Source organism: Macrosteles quadrilineatus, unplaced genomic scaffold (assembly GCF_028750875.1).
Source record: "Macrosteles quadrilineatus isolate MER2022 unplaced genomic scaffold, UCM_ALF_1.0 Scaffold_3__2_contigs__length_128488019, whole genome shotgun sequence".
Lineage (NCBI taxonomy): Eukaryota > Metazoa > Arthropoda > Insecta > Hemiptera > Cicadellidae > Macrosteles > Macrosteles quadrilineatus.
In genome coordinates this window covers 70,037,308-70,055,529 of record NW_026542596.1, presented here as the reverse complement: position 1 = coordinate 70,055,529, position 18,222 = coordinate 70,037,308, and the positions used below count along the sequence as shown (strand labels likewise).

The 18,222-nt window shown below is 40.2% G+C and overlaps 2 protein-coding genes across 2 annotated transcripts in view; one reads left to right on the top strand and one right to left on the bottom strand.

Annotated features, from left to right (window-relative positions):
* The window catches only part of LOC128988768 (autophagy-related protein 16-1-like), a 204,403-nt gene that overhangs the window by 120,143 nt on the left and 66,038 nt on the right, over positions 1-18,222 (bottom strand). The gene's annotated exons all lie outside the window — the stretch shown is intronic.
* The window catches only part of LOC128988767 (uncharacterized), an 86,251-nt gene that overhangs the window by 47,165 nt on the left and 20,864 nt on the right, over positions 1-18,222 (top strand). The window contains exon 4 of the mRNA XM_054410385.1: positions 11,077-11,278. Within this exon, the coding sequence (XP_054266360.1) occupies positions 11,077-11,278 (202 nt within the window). The remainder of the gene's footprint in view (positions 1-11,076; positions 11,279-18,222) is intronic.

The following is an 18,222-nucleotide window of genomic DNA, read 5'->3' as shown; positions in this document are numbered from 1 at the left end:
GGTGGACACAACACCCAGACGCGTCCGTGGACCTCGGTGAAACGAAAAGTGTCAACCACCTACACTGCAACTAGCGAGGAGACCTACAGCAGAGAGTTGTGGCTGGGCCTGGTGGAGACAACACCCAGACGCGTCCGTGGGCCGCGGTGAAACGAAAAGTGTCAACCACCTACGCTGCAACTAGCGAGAAGACCTACAGCAGAGAGTTGTGGTTGGACCTGGTGGAGACCATAGATATAGAGATCTATGGTGGAGACAGTGCCAAGACGGATCCTAATGGTTTTTTATGCCAGTCGCTTTTTGATTAAACGCTTTTAAGGGAAAGCGGTCATTTTGATTATATGTTTTGAAGGTTAAAAAATAATACACTTAAAGAGTGAAGAAAACATTATTTAGCTAAAAATAAGTACATTAGTGCTAAAACAAGGGCGCATTTAGCACAACTTACACCAAAATCTAAAGTAAAATTTCTGTTCAACTTTGCATTATCAAAGATTATTAAGGAAAACAAGTTGTAGGTAAAATTGATGCAGGTTAAAGTGAATAACTCTTCAAATGAAATTATTCATAGTTGAAGCATTTCCCAACGCTAAATATTGCATCGGTTGCTCGGGCATGCATTATTCATGCCACGATGCACGATGCACCTCAACATCTTCATGACTCGGTCCATCATTTACTCACTTTTACAACCTCGCTTTTTCACAAGTAAACAACTAAAGTGGCGGTTTCCAACATATGCGTCGCATCTTGTATGGTAATTAGCCTATAGAAGGCACCGAGAACTGACAAAAAGCGCGACTTGTAAAAACTCTGTACGCTGGTGGCTGCGTCACAGAAGTCAGGTAATGTTTTGAAGGCATTAACGAAATGCGGTTCGTAAAAATCAATTTATGATGGTGATAAAAAGAGATGCCGCAATTAAGTGGTTAGGAACAGGTCTGAGAGGAAGCTGAGCGGGTGAGTGGCGGCGTTGGAGGCGGTGTGCATGAGCACCAGTTGGCGAGATAAGCGAAAATTACACGACTACTGCACAAACAAACAACGGAGCAATCACGAACAAACAAACCTGGCGTGGGATTACACCCCTGAACCACACCATACACAACACACACCTCAGCACACAACTACTGCAAAATAAAGAACGGAGCAATCACGAACAAACAAAACTGGCGTGGGATTACACACCTGTACCACACCATACACAACACACACCTCAGCACACAACTACTGCAAAATAAAGAACGGAGCAATCACGAACAAACAAACCTGGCGTGGGATTACACCCCTGCACCACACCATACACAACACACACCTCAGCACACAACTAATGCAAAATAAAGAACGGAGCAATCACGAACAAACAAACCTGGCGTGGGATCACACACCTGTACCACACCATACACAACACACACCTCAGCACACAACTAATGCAAAATAAAGAACGGAGCTATCACGAACAAACAAACCTGGCGTGGGATCACACCCCTGTACCACACCATACACAACACACACCTCAGCACACAACTAATGCAAAATAAAGAACGGAGCTATCACGAACAAACAAACCTGGCGTGGGATTACACCCCTGAACCACACCGTACACAACACACACCTCAGCACACAACTACTGCAAAATAAAGAACGGAGCAATCACGAACAAACAAACCTGGCGTGGGATCACACCCCTGTACTACACCATACACAACACACACGACAACCGCATGAACATATATATAGACATAAAATACTGCAGAAACAAACAACATAAGCCTACCCACTCAGGCCATACACTAAGAAATCCTAGTATAAAGAGACACAAACTATACCTTAACAACTCCTACAACTCTTCAAAATTCAAAAGAAGTAGAACTTAATTTCTTCCGTACATCTTTTCCAGGGCGGAAATTATCCCTCAATAACTTCTACACAACGTCCTTACTCAACCTTTCGGTTACGATGGGGATCTGAACACAATTATTCCTGTTGGACATTGAAACTCGTTAATTCAACACACAGGACACAATAAAGCGTTGGCTAGTTAGCATCCAGTGCAGATTGTGAGTGGTGACAGTGACAGCGCATGGCACATGGCAGGACACTGGCCTTGGAGAAGAGCGGTGACCTTGCAGCGTCCATCCACCATCCACCCAGCTGCTCTAATTGCCACTGAGTGCCATATGCTTTGTCAGTTACATGAAAGCGAACGACTCGGCGATGCTCGTATCAGTGATTAATTTCACCCTTGTCCGTTCACCCCGCAGTAAATTACTGTTGTACGCGCGTTTTCGACATTATCCCCTCTACACTGGCGAGGTTTGCCGTGTCATCTCCGCGAGACGGGAGATGGATGGAGATTGCTTTGCTAGTGCAGCAGCTAATGGCCACATGTAAGGATGGAGAATTAATAACGCCTTGTGATTACGGTGGGATTACTGTGTTGACAGTTTCTTTTATTCGCTGCTATATTGCCTGAAGTGGGCATTCCTTTATGACCTCTGGGTGTAGCCACTACGATCATGTTTTGATAGACTTTGTTGAACAAGAAGTTCCCCGCTTTATAATTAACACCTAATAATTTGTTCTTTTGAGAGGTTGTAATTGAAATCTTTCCCACTGAGTTTGGTAGAATTTATATGCTACTACTGCAGTATAACACACCACAATACGCGTATCGAGAAAATTTTACGCTTGTATGTATGACGCCATTCCGTAACTCGTGTAAATAGCGATGGTACAAGTTTATCTAACAATATTTTTGCGCACTACGGCGTAGGATTTAAGCACTATGGTTTAAAACCAACAATCAATTGAATTTTACCGTCATCAAAAGGTATACTATAACTAAAATATATACGTGACATTGATCAATATATTTCATTTCAAAAACCTTTCGTATTTCCAACTGTTGGATCCATAAATTCTCATATCAAAATATCCACTCAAACAACACTAGAATCCAAACTAATTTGACATATGGTGCAATCGGTCTCGTCTAGCCTACCAATCTCTCGACAACACTCCGCAGCACAACTAGCGAGGCGTCGCGCGTAGTTCTGTATGTTTGAGTATTGCCAATTTACATGGTGTAGTGTAGAGATCCAAGAGGATTGCTCGTCGCCCGCCTCGAGTGTAACGACGCAGGATGTTTGCTGCCCGTGATAAACCCCGACCGGTGTCAATTTATGACGGACTTATCTTCGGTCTACAACACAGACACGGCACCCTGCACCTGCTACCACCAGGCTCCCGGCGGCCAACTCTAGGAAAGGCAACGACCACAATGTTTTCGTTGCCTCTCCTAGAGTCGGCTGCCGGGATATCAGCGGCCTATTGGTCCCAATAAGAAGGATATAGTTAAAACCTTTTCTTGACAACAATCTTGGTCCTGATGGTTACTGAGGAAAGGAGTCCACTAACTGAGGCGAGTGTTGGAAGTTCCACCGGCGTTTTGCTCGAGCACTAGGGGGTGTCATGAAATTGGTCTTTGTTGAATATTTTGAGTAATATTGGAAAAAAATACGTATCAAGAACTAAAACTACCTCTAACACAGATTGGTTTTCTCGGTCGAAGGCGAATATTGGTCTTCTAAAGATGACCGTGTCACGTTATTGGATTTACTAAGATAGTGGTTGAGGTCTCGTATGTGTTGCAGCCACTCATCCTGATAGGATTCTAATTTCGAAGACATATTCTATACGTCACACATAAACCTTACAGAAACATCTACAATAGAAGCTGTATAAGCTGATGATACAGTTTGACCCATCGTTTCTGTGTGTTTCCAAGAGCTAAGCATGGTGAGCTAATTATTTACGAAAGGCAGGACATTTCTAGCCAGTGTTCTACCAATGTTCTCACGTGTTTGCCAATTCGGGCGGAACTTCCAACACTCCCTTTTCAGGTTTAACACAGGCTTTCCAGCTTGTGATCTCTTTCATCGGAGACCATCAGGGCCAAGATTGTTGTTAAGAAAAGGTGTTTACTACATCCTTCTTATTGGGATGGATAGGTTAACCAAAAACTTGCTAAAACTTGCATTAATCTCACAACTAATAGTTTTTGGGGAGCAAGTCGTAATACCCTTTTGCCAGCCATGCTGACAAAAGATTGAAAAAAATACGACATACTAAAAATGTGTTTGATAGGTTTTCCTACGGTTTGATATTTTAATATTTTTGTTGTTTCTCATAAACTGAAGAAATGGGGATGAAGAAGCTTCTACGCCGTGTGTCCTTCATCTCAAAGCCCTTGAATATTCTTAACCTCAAATCGTCTCAGTTCCAGAAACAGCATATTCCTTGAATGCCCATACCCATATAAAAGGATCTGCACGTCAAAACACTTGTTACGTTGTCGACAAGCTTGTACAGGTAGTTTACGAGAGCTCGTTAGCGACATCACATCTGCATGACAGGAGGCGGGGTCTGCAATTTGCGGGTAGAAAGCGGCAAGTTTATTGTCACGGGCAGGTTCAGACAGGTTCAAGGTCGCCGGGCGTCCTTGGACGTCCTCATGCTGCAATTACACTTGCGCGTGTGTGTGAGTGTGCGTAAACGAGTGCGTGCTGCGTGCACAGCGTGGACCTATCATTACTCTAATTTTAGCTCCACGGCCGTTACGACATCTATCGGTTTGCTACGTGCGCTGATGAGAGGAGAATACTATCTGCGAGTTCATCATTAGACAAATTGAGGCGAATCATTTTTATCTGATCGTCAGAGGTTGTATCTATTATGCGTGCTTGTAATTTCAGGGCTCCCGCTCGTGTTTACATCGCGAACAGTTTGTTTTGCTACTAAAGTACGTGAGCAAAACTATGACGATGATATTTCAAAGATGAAGAGAGGATTGATGTTTTGTCAAATACCCAATTAAAATAACTAAAAAGGGAAAGCATTAAGTTCCAAGAGGAGCATTGTTGCAAAGGGATTCTAGTGCTGCTCAAACCCGTTCATCTGTGGACTAAGCTACGAGTAGACAGGGGGTAGGATTGCTTGGTAAAAAGTCCTTAAGTTTGTTGCACTACAACAGAACATGAGCTGAATAACATTGTGATATTTCAAATAACAAAGTTATGATTTATATTTTTACAAATGCCCTCTCAAAAACAAGCTAGAAACATTGTGGAACCATGTTACACCATGTGTAAGAGATAGTAGGTTTTGCGGAAAACTATTGACAAGTGATTCTAGTGCATTTCTTACCGTTTCTTCTATGATACAAACTAGGTTATAAAGAACAATTATTTCATAAGAAAAGTAAACTGTATAATGTAGGCGTCACAGTAATGCTGCCAACTGCATTTTAAGATCCTTCAAGACTGCAACGATTCTTCATATAATAGATTTTAGGTTTAGATGCGATTAAACAGCATTATCATCTCCCGCTAAACGTAATTATGTTAAAGTATAGCCAAGACAAATACCATTCCATATTCCCCGACCTTTAACCTAGCACAACACAACGGTTCCAAAATTACCACAAATGACAACTGCATGAACCATGCCAAAAACCTACTGCGTCAAATCAGGAATTCTCTGTGTCCTAATGACAGCCGCAACAAGTGAGTTCTTACACAACCAACAAAGTATGATGACTTCTGGCTGTTTTTGCATAACGAGGCCTCTTATTGTGGGAGTGAAGCAAGGCCGCGAGTTCAGTAGCCAGTCGTGGAAATAATTAGGAAGAACGCTGCATCCGCTCGTGCGACGCGAGGGCCATTATGAAATTATTCACTCGTTAGGAGGTGACTAACGGACCGGTCATCATCGGGACACGCGTTGACGTTGACGTTGACAGGGTGTTGTACTCGCACCGTTGTTGTTTTTAACGGAGTTCTCCAGGGTATCGTACTACAGCCGTTTCTTTTTCATACCATTTTCATTAGCGAAGATCAACGATCTTTGGCCTATTATGCAAATTAATCTCTTCATCCTACGCCATCATAATTATGTCAGAAGGCAGCTTAGATTTAATTAAGCATTTGTAAAATAGTCGACGATTAAAATGCAATTATGTAGTTGCTGAAACGCCTAGGTCAAATACCCAATTAAAATAACTAAAAAGGGAAAGCATTAAGTTCCAAGAGGAGCATTGTTGCAAAGGGATTCTAGTGCTGCTCAAACCCGTTCATCTGTGGACTAAGCTACGAGTAGACAGGGGGTAGGATTGCTTGGTAAAAAGTCCTTAAGTTTGTTGCACTACAACAGAACATGAGCTGAATAACATTGTGATATTTCAAATAACAAAGTTATGATTTATATTTTTACAAATGCCCTCTCAAAAACAAGCTAGAAACATTGTGGAACCATGTTACACCATGTGTAAGAGATAGTAGGTTTTGCGGAAAACTATTGACAAGTGATTCTAGTGCATTTCTTACCGTTTCTTCTATGATACAAACTAGGTTATAAAGAACAATTATTTCATAAGAAAAGTAAACTGTATAATGTAGGCGTCACAGTAATGCTGCCAACTGCATTTTAAGATCCTTCAAGACTGCAACGATTCTTCATATAATAGATTTTAGGTTTAGATGCGATTAAACAGCATTATCATCTCCCGCTAAACGTAACTATGTTAAAGTATAGCCAAGACAAATACCATTCCATATTCCCCGACCTTTAACCTAGCACAACACAACGGTTCCAAAATTACCACAAATGACAACTGCATGAACCATGCCAAAAACCTACTGCGTCAAATCAGGAATTCTCTGTGTCCTAATGACAGCCGCGACAAGTGAGTTCTTACACAACCAACAAAGTATGATGACTTCTGGCTGTTTTTGCATAACGAGGCCTCTTATTGTGGGAGTGAAGCAAGGCCGCGAGTTCAGTAGCCAGTCGTGGAAATAATTAGGAAGAACGCTGCATCCGCTCGTGCGACGCGAGGGCCATTATGAAATTATTCACTCGTTAGGAGGTGACTAACGGACCGGTCATCATCGGGACACGCGTTGACGTTGACGTTGACAGGGTGTTGTACTCGCACCGTTGTTGTTTTTAACGGAGTTCTCCAGGGTATCGTACTACAGCCGTTTCTTTTTCATACCATTTTCATTAGCGAAGATCAACGATCTTTGGCCTATTATGCAAATTAATCTCTTCATCCTACGCCATCATAATTATGTCAGAAGGCAGCTTAGATTTAATTAAGCATTTGTAAAATAGTCGACGATTAAAATGCAATTATGTAGTTGCTGAAACGCCTAGGGTTTGATCTTCCGTTGAGCGTTTTCTTATTAGGGTTTCTATACAACAGTGGCTATCGTAAAAATGAATAGTTTAAAGAAATTACTGGATAGAATCAGAATGGGTTCCTTATGCTGCATTGTAAAACACCCCAAAAGGAAAAAGAAAATGTTGAAAGTTCGTAAGTGGATGGAATTGTTTCAGTGTTAGTAAACGTACTTATCAATTATATTTCCTAACAGAATATATCTAACCAAGGGATATAAAAATTTCTGTCTATATATAGCAGTTTGATACTGTATTTGGCAACCATAATAGTTTATCAACCACGTGTAACCTATCAGTCCATCATGCTGAAATCCTGGAAGAAATATTTGTAATAATTACAGGTCAAGGGGTTTTGATGGGCTTACAACGTGGTAATTGTAAAATCAGTAGATTAACCCATCAGAAGCATGAATGCCGCATATCAGATGGTAACCACTCCCACCTATCAGCTGCTACCTCGCCACGTATAGTTATTGCGCAAGGATGAGCATTACAGCTGCGTCTTGATCCCGGGATAAGCTGTTAATCACTTTTGGCGGGTAATTACACATTCTCAAGTTTAGGAATAGCTAATTTCGGCGGGTGACGGGTGCGTGCCTGCGTGGCTGCATGCCCCTTGACCCAAGCACATCTCGCTACGCACTTCCTTCAACTTAGGCCCTATAATCAGTCAATTGCACGTCCGAAAGTACCGTTTTGTCTATTTTCTATTTCCTTCTCTATGTGAACGTTGGCATCGGGTAAATTCATCCTCTTACGAAACTCTTAGCAACTTTTAGGTAGAGTTATATTAGCGTGAATGTTAATCATTAGTCAGTGAACATTTTTTTTGGGAATTTCGTAAAACGAAAATAACTTATATAAACGAGTAAAAGAGTGACTTAAATTTAAAAATTACAGATTCTTTGTGATAACGATAATTCAAACATACCAATGCAAAATCAATTGTCATGCTTTAACAAAGGACTTTTACCGCACATGATACTTTACCGTGCATTTAACATGTCGAAATTGTAATCTTACATTACTGAGTATACTTGACTCAGTAATGTCAGAAATGTGTTTTTCATCCCGCGCGTGCTTTGCATGGCACATGGGATTATGTATTTAATTTAAAAATTGCATGAATAAAATTGTTTGAATTGAATTGAATTGAATTGAATACTACTTTTCTTCGTAAGTTTTCGATTAAACGACAACAAAATCGCACCCCTCACGAGATCCAAAACACTTGCACTAAGACAATCGACTCAACGACAACCCAACCGGGTCACATAACTGTCTACCTACACTTAATTACGTACATATCCACTAAACACAGTTTTTTTCCACTGCAATCAATTGCATGCCGCGCATTGCGCTAACGAAGACAATAAACTACGCATTTCATCGAGCCAATCAACAGTCCGATTCGGTTTCATATCGTTTTATTTCACCCATAAACCGGTGGACGGACTGCGACGGACAGTTAGCTCCGTAACGGAAGCAGTGACCATGTCCGGGCGCCTGCGTCTGCGCCGTGTCCAGTAACATTGTCCGCCATATTTCACGGCTATACGCATGCGCACACTCACTCGCACACGGAGGCAACTTGCCCTGGATCGCGCTCATCTGCATAGAAGCCGTCCCACGGACTGAGCCAATACGTTCGCCAAGTGATTCACATGCTGATCAACAGGTGCAACGCCGAACAGTTTGCAAAAGTGGAACATCAAAGTGACTCTGTTCTGGAGTTTCCCAGGAAATGTTCCCTATTGGGAATACTTTTTTTAACAGACGTCACTTATTCCGAAATAATTTTGAATTGTGTTTTGTACGTCGTCGAGTTACAGAACGGGGGCTTGCTTAGGGAACAAAACACTATTTACAAAATTACCTTGTCTTTTCTTTCCATGTAAAGGACCAAATCAACGGTAAATCATTAATCCGTGAGTCCTTGCTGAAACAACAATGCTTGATGCGACACAGCATTGTACCGACCAAAATCTCTGACATAGGACATGACCTAAAGATTACACATAGATTAAGATAATTACTCCAAAGACCAAAACAACCTCTTCACTAAATTACTTATCAACGACCCAATCATTCAATAATTACAGCATTAACCCGTCTACACGGTCCGACACAAGGACCTCTGCAAGACCTCCTGTGGCGAGGGGAAGCACGGTGATGCTATCTGGGCCTAGGTTAATGAACAACAAGACGCCGTGTATGGTTAACCTAGCAATTAGCGGAATCTATCATATCAACCGCAGCAACATTCCTGGTCGCATTGTCATCAGAACTGGTCTAGCAGGTGCTGCAGACTGCAGTGCTGCAATGCTGCATTGCTGCAGATCTGCAACACAGCTATCCTCGAGGGAATTCCCTTGCTTCGACAATCTATATCTGTCTCCCAGTTCGGTATTGCGGCACCGCCTTCGAGCCTAACTACTGATACACCCTGAGTGATCGTTTGATAGCGGTATTGTTTGTTTCCTAATACGGACATAAGTCAGGTAATGCCATCCGTCGTTATCACAGGAAAATAAACCCGAACAACACATACTGTACAGATAAACATGCAGATTATGTGAAATGACTGTGTACCTGTTATACTCGTTATAGATGGATGTCGAAGAAATTTGCACTTTTTGCTTTTAAACTGATCCCTTAGTCTTGCAGATGTTATAATTTTTTTCTGGCATGTCTGAGTAAAATATTTTACACAATTAGGCGACTAAATGTGTGGATATAGATAATGTGTATTCTAATTAAAATACAGTACTTGCAATACAAAATTACATTTGAATTCTTTATTCCTTTTCAGGGGTTTTTTAATGGTCCGATCTAATAGTTACAAAGTAGCTCTATGAAAAACAATTGCACAACGATCAAGTTGAAACGAGTTCAAAAGAGGCATGTGCGGTTTCAAACCTAGACTCTGTCTGTCCTACACAGCTCTGACAATGATTTAAGACTTTCTCTGAACTATTTTTAGACCCGAAATCGCCAAGTCTTTAGTAACAGTTGCAGCCCCAAATTAATCGCTATTCATCAACATCAACATCAGTCGTATTAATGGCTCAGGTTGCCGTCTAAGTGGGCCTAATGGGGCGCTCACGTCACACGCCTCACCGTATACATGTACCATGTAAAGACGGAGGAAGTCATCAGAGCTATTACATGTATTAGATGATCTCGCTACTTTCCCACGAGACTGCGATTAGCTCCCGTTTTTTAGTTGAGGATAACGGAGATGATAAACTATGATGAACTATGGATTTTTGAAGAGTACTATAATTTCAGCACGGATATTATTTTAATTTCGATAATAAAATGTTTCAAATATATTCACGTAGATAGTAAGCTCTGCCGTGTACTATTCAAAATATTTGCACAATTACCTTAATGGCTGACACCATGGTTGAGGTATGGAGTAAGAACCTTCTACAACAATAACCTTTAACTAGGGATGGAATGTCTTCCATAGTTAAATTGTTTATAATAAGATTAACATTCTTTCATGTGAAAAATACTTGTGTTGAGCCAATGGCAACAAATCTGTATCTGTACTCTAACTTTGCAACCAAGCCAAATTGAAAGAACGAATTATTTTAAGCTATAGCATCTATCATGTCACATCAAACATCATTAACATAAAATAAGGCAGACTTGTAACTTTAGACTGTAGCACACTTTTCAATTAAAAAATTGCTAGGTCTGGCCCATAAAGATGGGAAATTTACTTCAGAAACTTAAACTCAACTATATTACTTGTTAATCCTTCCGAGTCTGTGAACGTTACAAATGTTTGTTGACATTTGTCTAAGACTTTTCCCTTTCCAGGAGCGCTGAGTAAATCCCAGTTCCCCGTGTTCACCATCTACGCCCAGAAGAGCTGCCTGGGGGTGAAGCCCTGCGAGAGAGCCTGGTGCTTCGACCGTGTACAAGGCTACCGACTCAGTGGATACGTCAAGAAGACCCAAGCCACCGGGACAAGACAGGACTGTCTCGAACTGTGCCTGGGAGAGCGGGAGTTCACGTGCAGGTAAAACACAAAACACTAACCACCGCTAGTAAACTCGCCTATTGTCACAAGGCAAAAACATCGCCGTTTTAATCACCAACTTCGCCGCGGGAACTTGTGTCACGAACGGTGGGAAAAACTGATCGAAACTGATGAAGCTGGTCTAACTAACCGACCAGCGAAACGGTGTTTCCCTTCACAATGTGTTTTTAAAAGCAGTACTTGTAAATGTAATGTCACCTCAAATGCCCCACTATTTTCTATAACTGGGCGATCGATCCTGACTAATGAAAAAACTGTCTAGTCAGTATAAAATAAAGCTACACTGAACATCTCACTTACCTTTCATTCACATTCAACATAAAATACGTTCCAAGTGTAAATCGCTGTCTCGACGAATTGATTATGAATAATTCATTGAAATATTAAAAACGGTACAAACATCCCTATTTTTATTTTGCAGTATACTAGATGGTTCAAAAACGCAACAACGCTCCCGGCAACCCAGTAGGTCTGGGGAAGTTAAAATCCAGTTATTGGCTTGTGTGCTTGTCCTATCAACATGAAATTTGAAAATGTTTGATCCATCGTACACATCTCCGTATATTATCATTACAGTATCATTATTACCAATTGCGATGGGTACGCGTGTAGAACAGAGTGAGATGATCTGTGTATGTTACCATTGACCAAGACCAGCTGTTTCATTAGCAAGGGCCATTTGATGATCAAGAACAGCTGGGATCAGTTCAAAAATCAAAAAGCTATCTTAGGATCTAACCGGCGCCTTTTTGGATCAGCTACCTAACCATGTTACTATACAGTATAATGTGTTCTATCTTCTATCCAATAGTTTTAACACAATGAACACAAATTGCGTCAGAATTGCTTCGTTTCTCGTACCATTTTGCATCATTCTCGTTACCGCCGTAACCTCCCATGAATCAATCAGTGCTGGAGATCTGAAGGGAGACACGTGGTCGCACAAGAAAACGTAACTAGCTCTTTGTCCCAACCAGATAATATTGAAAGAAACGTCAAGACAATGCGGTAACGGTGCTTGTCCAGCCAATCACTTTAAAGCCTACTCTGGGCTGGAGACTCCACCAGCTGGACCTCTGGAGCCGAAACTTCCGTGCTGAACTGCACAGTCTTCACGTTCATTTCAACTCGCTTCACAATTTTACAACCGGTAATAGCCAATAGGCGAGGCGTTTCTCGCCAACGTTCTTTCAGAGGTCGTGAAACTCTGTCTGACTTTATGTGCAGAACGGTTAACGAGACTACCCTAACTACTGTTTTCAGTCACTCGGACCATTAGAGAACTGTGTACACCATAAACAAACACCGGTGAACCGCGATATTTTAGTGTTTACAATGCAATAAGTGACTTGTAATTTGTTTATGTTCTACCTTAATTGCGACAGTACGTGTTTGAAGCATGTTTCTACTTTTTACAACACTCGGTGTGGCTTTTATAGCACTGGAGAGTTGAAGGTTTCCTAGATGTGTAAAATAAGGCGATTTTATTTCTGGAGACTTAAACCAATTAGTTTCAACCATCTGTACGCTAGATTAAAATCGATATTTGCCATCACCCTAAACTGAATATGTTTCTAAAATCTTCTTCTCATTAACCATATTTTGTACATATTTGGTGAATTTTTTTCATGGAAGGACCACAGATTACAGAGATGAACCTTTCCTCTCTTTATTTTGTCGTGACATTGATGTTCAGAATCTCGTTTCGGGTTCCTAAAGTTTGCATTAATTATTATTTGAATTTTTAAAAACATACCTTAAATGCGTAACTTCATGAAATGTACAGCTTGTATTTTTATCCTTATACAATATTTCATATACCTAAATCACTCAACCACACTGACAAAATACACCCTACCTACGTCCCGGGAATACCCCACACATCTCAACGACGCAAACACTTCTAACACTTAGTGTTAACGAGTGATCGTGCAACATCACCATCCGCACATTATCCGTACAGCAAATTCAATCCTTGCACATGGTACGCCTACCATTGTGACTCATGCATTACTGTTATGGCCCTGATAACATCTTGACGTGACTTCCAACTCTCCGATAGCAAATTGTATTATATCGACCCAAGATTATCCGATCACAGGTTCCTGTTAAGAAGCTATAAATCCGAACCATTAATTAGTCTTTAGCACGCGTCCCATTACCGGCATTCAATTACCGCGTTATCAGATGTTGGACAATAGTTGAACGTTGAGCGTTGAGCGGCGCAGAGTAGCGGTGAGCGGACAGTACACAATAGCCGCGGGCCGACACGTCCGTACGTAACGGCGGCAACACTCGCAGAAACCCGTGAAAATCGACACGTACACCAAAGTGATATACCGTACAGTTACCAGCCCGATAATCAGGTTGACTTTGATGAGTTTCTACCATTCGTCTGTAACCTTGGGAAATCGGTTGAATGTGACAAGAAGTTTTGTGGTAAATCTGATGAATTTAAGTGATCTCCAATAGAGGGTGGATCTCGTAAGGTGTCCAGTATTGTTTTCAAACAAACCGTTGGTCTTAAATAGTGAAATAACACTTTTCCCCACTATACCATCCACAATGAAAAACAAAAACATATTTTGAATGTTCTTTTTAGTACAGGGTGTTCCTAACACCGAGGGTCACTAGTTAGAATCTCAGAAGTATCAAATACAAAATATCCCATATTTTGTTTTTTGAAGCTCATAATGAAATTAATACTCGACACCTTACGAGATGATTATGTGTAAATAAAGAGAAAATGATGCTAGATTTATAGTTGCTGGGGGACAAAGTATAGGGCTGACAAATAGGTACAAATATTGACTATTGGAGAGAATTTAACTTGAAGCTCATTGCGATCCACGTCAATTATGAATGCAAGATTGCCTTGGTAGTTTATCATTGTTTCTGACTAAGATCAATTGATCAATTACAACTATTGAGAACCGGTGATGGTTTAGACGAGGATTAGTCGATCGTCCAAAGTGCTTAAACCGATTCATAAGTTGGAACACAAGGCATTCAACATCATTGATGAACACGCTAACAGCCCGTGATTTAACAAGGATTGATGTTCAATAATCCGTAGACTAAAGTCCTATACTTGTAGCAAAGCAGGAGCACGGTTCAATTCCCACCGATGATCAAAGAATTTTATTATTTATAGGTTCCCAATTAAGGCCTAGGATATGAAGGGGGGATATGAATAAGTATAGCGGGCAAAGCCTAATTACAATTTAGCACCCACGTAGCAAAGTTTCTAAGGGTGCCGCAACATATGAATTATGAATTATTTCAGATGGGGACACCACTATGTGCGTATTTTAACCCAAATATGTGTGTAGGATGAGTGGCACGATCTTGTAGTCTTGTGACTAAGGCCGACATGTTCCCTGGACACAGCTGTTTAATTAATAGCCCATACAGCCAATGACAACTAAGGGACCTACAGTTTATAGTGGAATCCGAACAACATTTTGTCCTTGTAATTAACAAATTGGTCTAATTATAGTACTGCGGATAGTCTTAGTAATCACTAGTGCGGACATTAATCCACACCAGGAAGCTTCGCATCCACAGTGCATGCCTATAAATATCCACAATTCGTGACCTCCTAGTAGCTGGATTACAGGACGACACCACCGTCCCGATCCCAGTACGTACGCCCTAAGTGCCAATACACGATTTAAACCAGAAGGTATGCCGTTACACAATTAATTAAGTGACAAATTATGCAATTTCTCAACAGTTGCAACAAATACTAAAAATAACCAGTGCCGACTAACTTAACAAATTAAAACCACTGAGTGTGAAATGTGACACGAGTTATAATTGGTAACCCAAGTCTTGAGACTTATAACGACGTGTTTTCCATAATCGTAACGAATCAAGTTTGATTGCACAAGAAGTTTATTCCCGCTGCTTGACATGGTTCAATGCTGCGGTATAATTAAGGTATAACTCACTTAATGCTTAACTAAGCGAGGTTAACATCCGCAGAGTGCATTAGTTACGTTTACGACGGATAAATCTTGAGTGAAGTAATTGAGATATTCCGTATATAACTTGCAGATGTCCATTCACTTGTTAGGAATAGCTAGATCGATACTCAATGTCATCATATAGTTGTATTCTGACCATCATGTTTTGTTCATCATGTGGTTTACCTCTCTATGAATGTTGATTTCCACCTCCTATGTAGTGAGGTGTCAAGGACCCTGTCCAGCACGTGTATTGGCGATGACGACGCGAGATGATGTGAACATGTCGGATGTAGTTATCACATAATCGCGTCCTGTTTCTGCCATTACATCGCATCGGAGAAACCATCGTTACATCGACACTTTCCTTAGATCGCCGCACTTGTGCTTTCAGCGACGGTCCACGTGGTCCGTGTTGTTACAAAATTTTAAGATTGAAAAATTGAGATTGTTATTGCATGGAAACACTCGGAGTAAATTTTATCCATCGTTAAAAGTAACTTACGTAGGCCTACATTAGAGCTAAACCAATCACTAGTCTAACTTGGTAAAATTTCATCCCATGTGAATAGTTCGGAAGGCTATAAGAGACAATTGTATTTGAGAGTGTAATATTACACGATATCAGGTTTTATGAATCAAGTGTCGGTATGCTAAACACAATGGTTTTTTTATAGCTAGTACAAAAGTTATTTTTACTAGAGTACCTACCTAACGTCTCAAATACATTATATATTAATTCTTAAATTATTGGTCTTCAAATGAGGCTCGCGTCATATCGGTATTATTTACACTATTTATGAAACCAGATGATTCATCCGTCCTACGATGTGACATCCAAGTGGCAAAACTGACGCGGCTTTCTTAGACACATAGTTACAAGTTTACGACTAATTTTGTAATCCATTTATTTGTTATCAGCTAAGTAAAGCATGGAGGATTATGCAGATATATAGTGATATATTAAACTAAACACTTTTCTGTATAAAATTTAAATGAAAATGTTGGTCTTTTTGTTTTGTCTCTTCTTACTGCGGTGAAGCAATGGAGGAAACGCCACTCACACGTACATAAATTACGAGGTGTCACAATTGAACAGCTGCCTACAAAGTAAACGAAATTCCTCTCGGAACACAAAATTGCATCATCACGCGTACTGTAATTTACCTATATGTAATCTATCAAGTGACAACCGCGCGGCGCGGGGGGTGAGTGCGCCAATGCGCCTGCGCGGGCCTTGCGCGTGCGCATGATGACATTTTAATGTCCCATTCGTGCCACCGCTACGCACATTCTTCCTCTTCAATCACTCCCGCCACCATTAGGCTATTAAAATGACCAACAATCAGGCAACAAACACGTTAAACACATGCTTGCAAAACTGCGTAGGTTTGTCGACAACGCATAGTATAAATGCTTAACGCCAACTCTGCAGTCTCTACACTTAATATTTAGAATCATGGCTATCTCAGTTCATAGTATGAAAATGTCATTTGGCAATTATTTCTACAGTAACAAAAGTATATTAAAAACAATAATTCATTTCGATGTTTAAAATCATTTGAAAACGAATAACGTGAATCAACTGAGTTGATAAACTTAATTTCTTTGTTTTTTATTTCAAGACGCAGTTTAAAATCTTCCTTCATGTTGTACGCCCGTTTCCATTACCCAAAAGAATTAAGGAACGCGGCAGCGTTCCGCCCCGCCAAGTCCCCCAGCGGTACACAGCTGCTGCAGTGTATACAGTGTGTAAATTAAGTATGGAAACAAATCTGTATTTTTAAAACCGAAATAGATAGAAATATTCTATTTGTGGCAATAATAGTTAACAAATATTCCGCAATTTTTCCACATGAAAAATATTTTTTTACCCCCCTAACAGGGTAGGTGGTAGGGGGTGACTTATTTTTTTCAAATAGCAACCCCTATTGAGTGACCCCTCATTTTGAAGAGTTTGTCAAAAGAAACACAATGACGCAAATCCGAGGTGAATATCTCACTCCTAGCCCAAATGGCGGATATTCCAAAATTTGATTTATTGTACGTGAAAAGCACCAATTTCACAAATAATGGAAAGAAATCTGTATTTTTAAAACCGAAATAGATAGAAATATTCTGTTTGTGGAATTGATTGTTGACATAGGTTCCGCAATTTTTTTAATCAACAATATTTTTTCAACCCCTTTAATAGGGTAGGGGGTGGGAGTGACTTATTTTTTTCAACAACAACCCCTATTGAGTGACCCCTCATTTTGAAGGATTTGTTAAAAGAAAAAGAATGACGCAAACCCGAGGTAGATAATTCACCCCTAGCCTAAATGGTGGGTAATGAAAAATTTAATTTTTTAAAAAAAAAGCCCATTTTGGAATATCCGCCATGTTAGCTAGGAGTGAGATATTCACCTCGGATTTGCGTCATTGTGTTTCTTTTGACAAACCCTTCAAAATGAGGGGTCACTCGATAGGGGTTGCTATTTGAAAAAAATAAGTCACCCCCTACCACCTACCCTGTTAGGGGGGTAAAAAAATATTTTTCATGTGAAAAATTGCGGAATCTTTGTTAACTATTATTGCCACAAATAGAATATTTCTATCTATTTCGGTTTTAAAAATACAGATTTGTTTCCATACTTAATTTACACACTGTATATACATGACGTGACAAAGTGGCTTTTTTACTCGTCTATAGCTCTGAAGAAACAAAAGTAACGTTATTACATTTAAAATAGAATAAAATATATGAATGAAGAATCTTTTTATTGTCAAACATTTATCACAAAAGTAACCAGTAAACAAACATTGTTTTTATGAAAACATCTGATTGAATTAAATTAATGAACAGTATTTCAGCATACATAACATTTCCCCCTTCCTTCTTTAAATGCCTGGAGAACTAATATTCATTATGGTATTGTTCATCTATTGGATAGGGGCAATCATTCTCAACAAAAT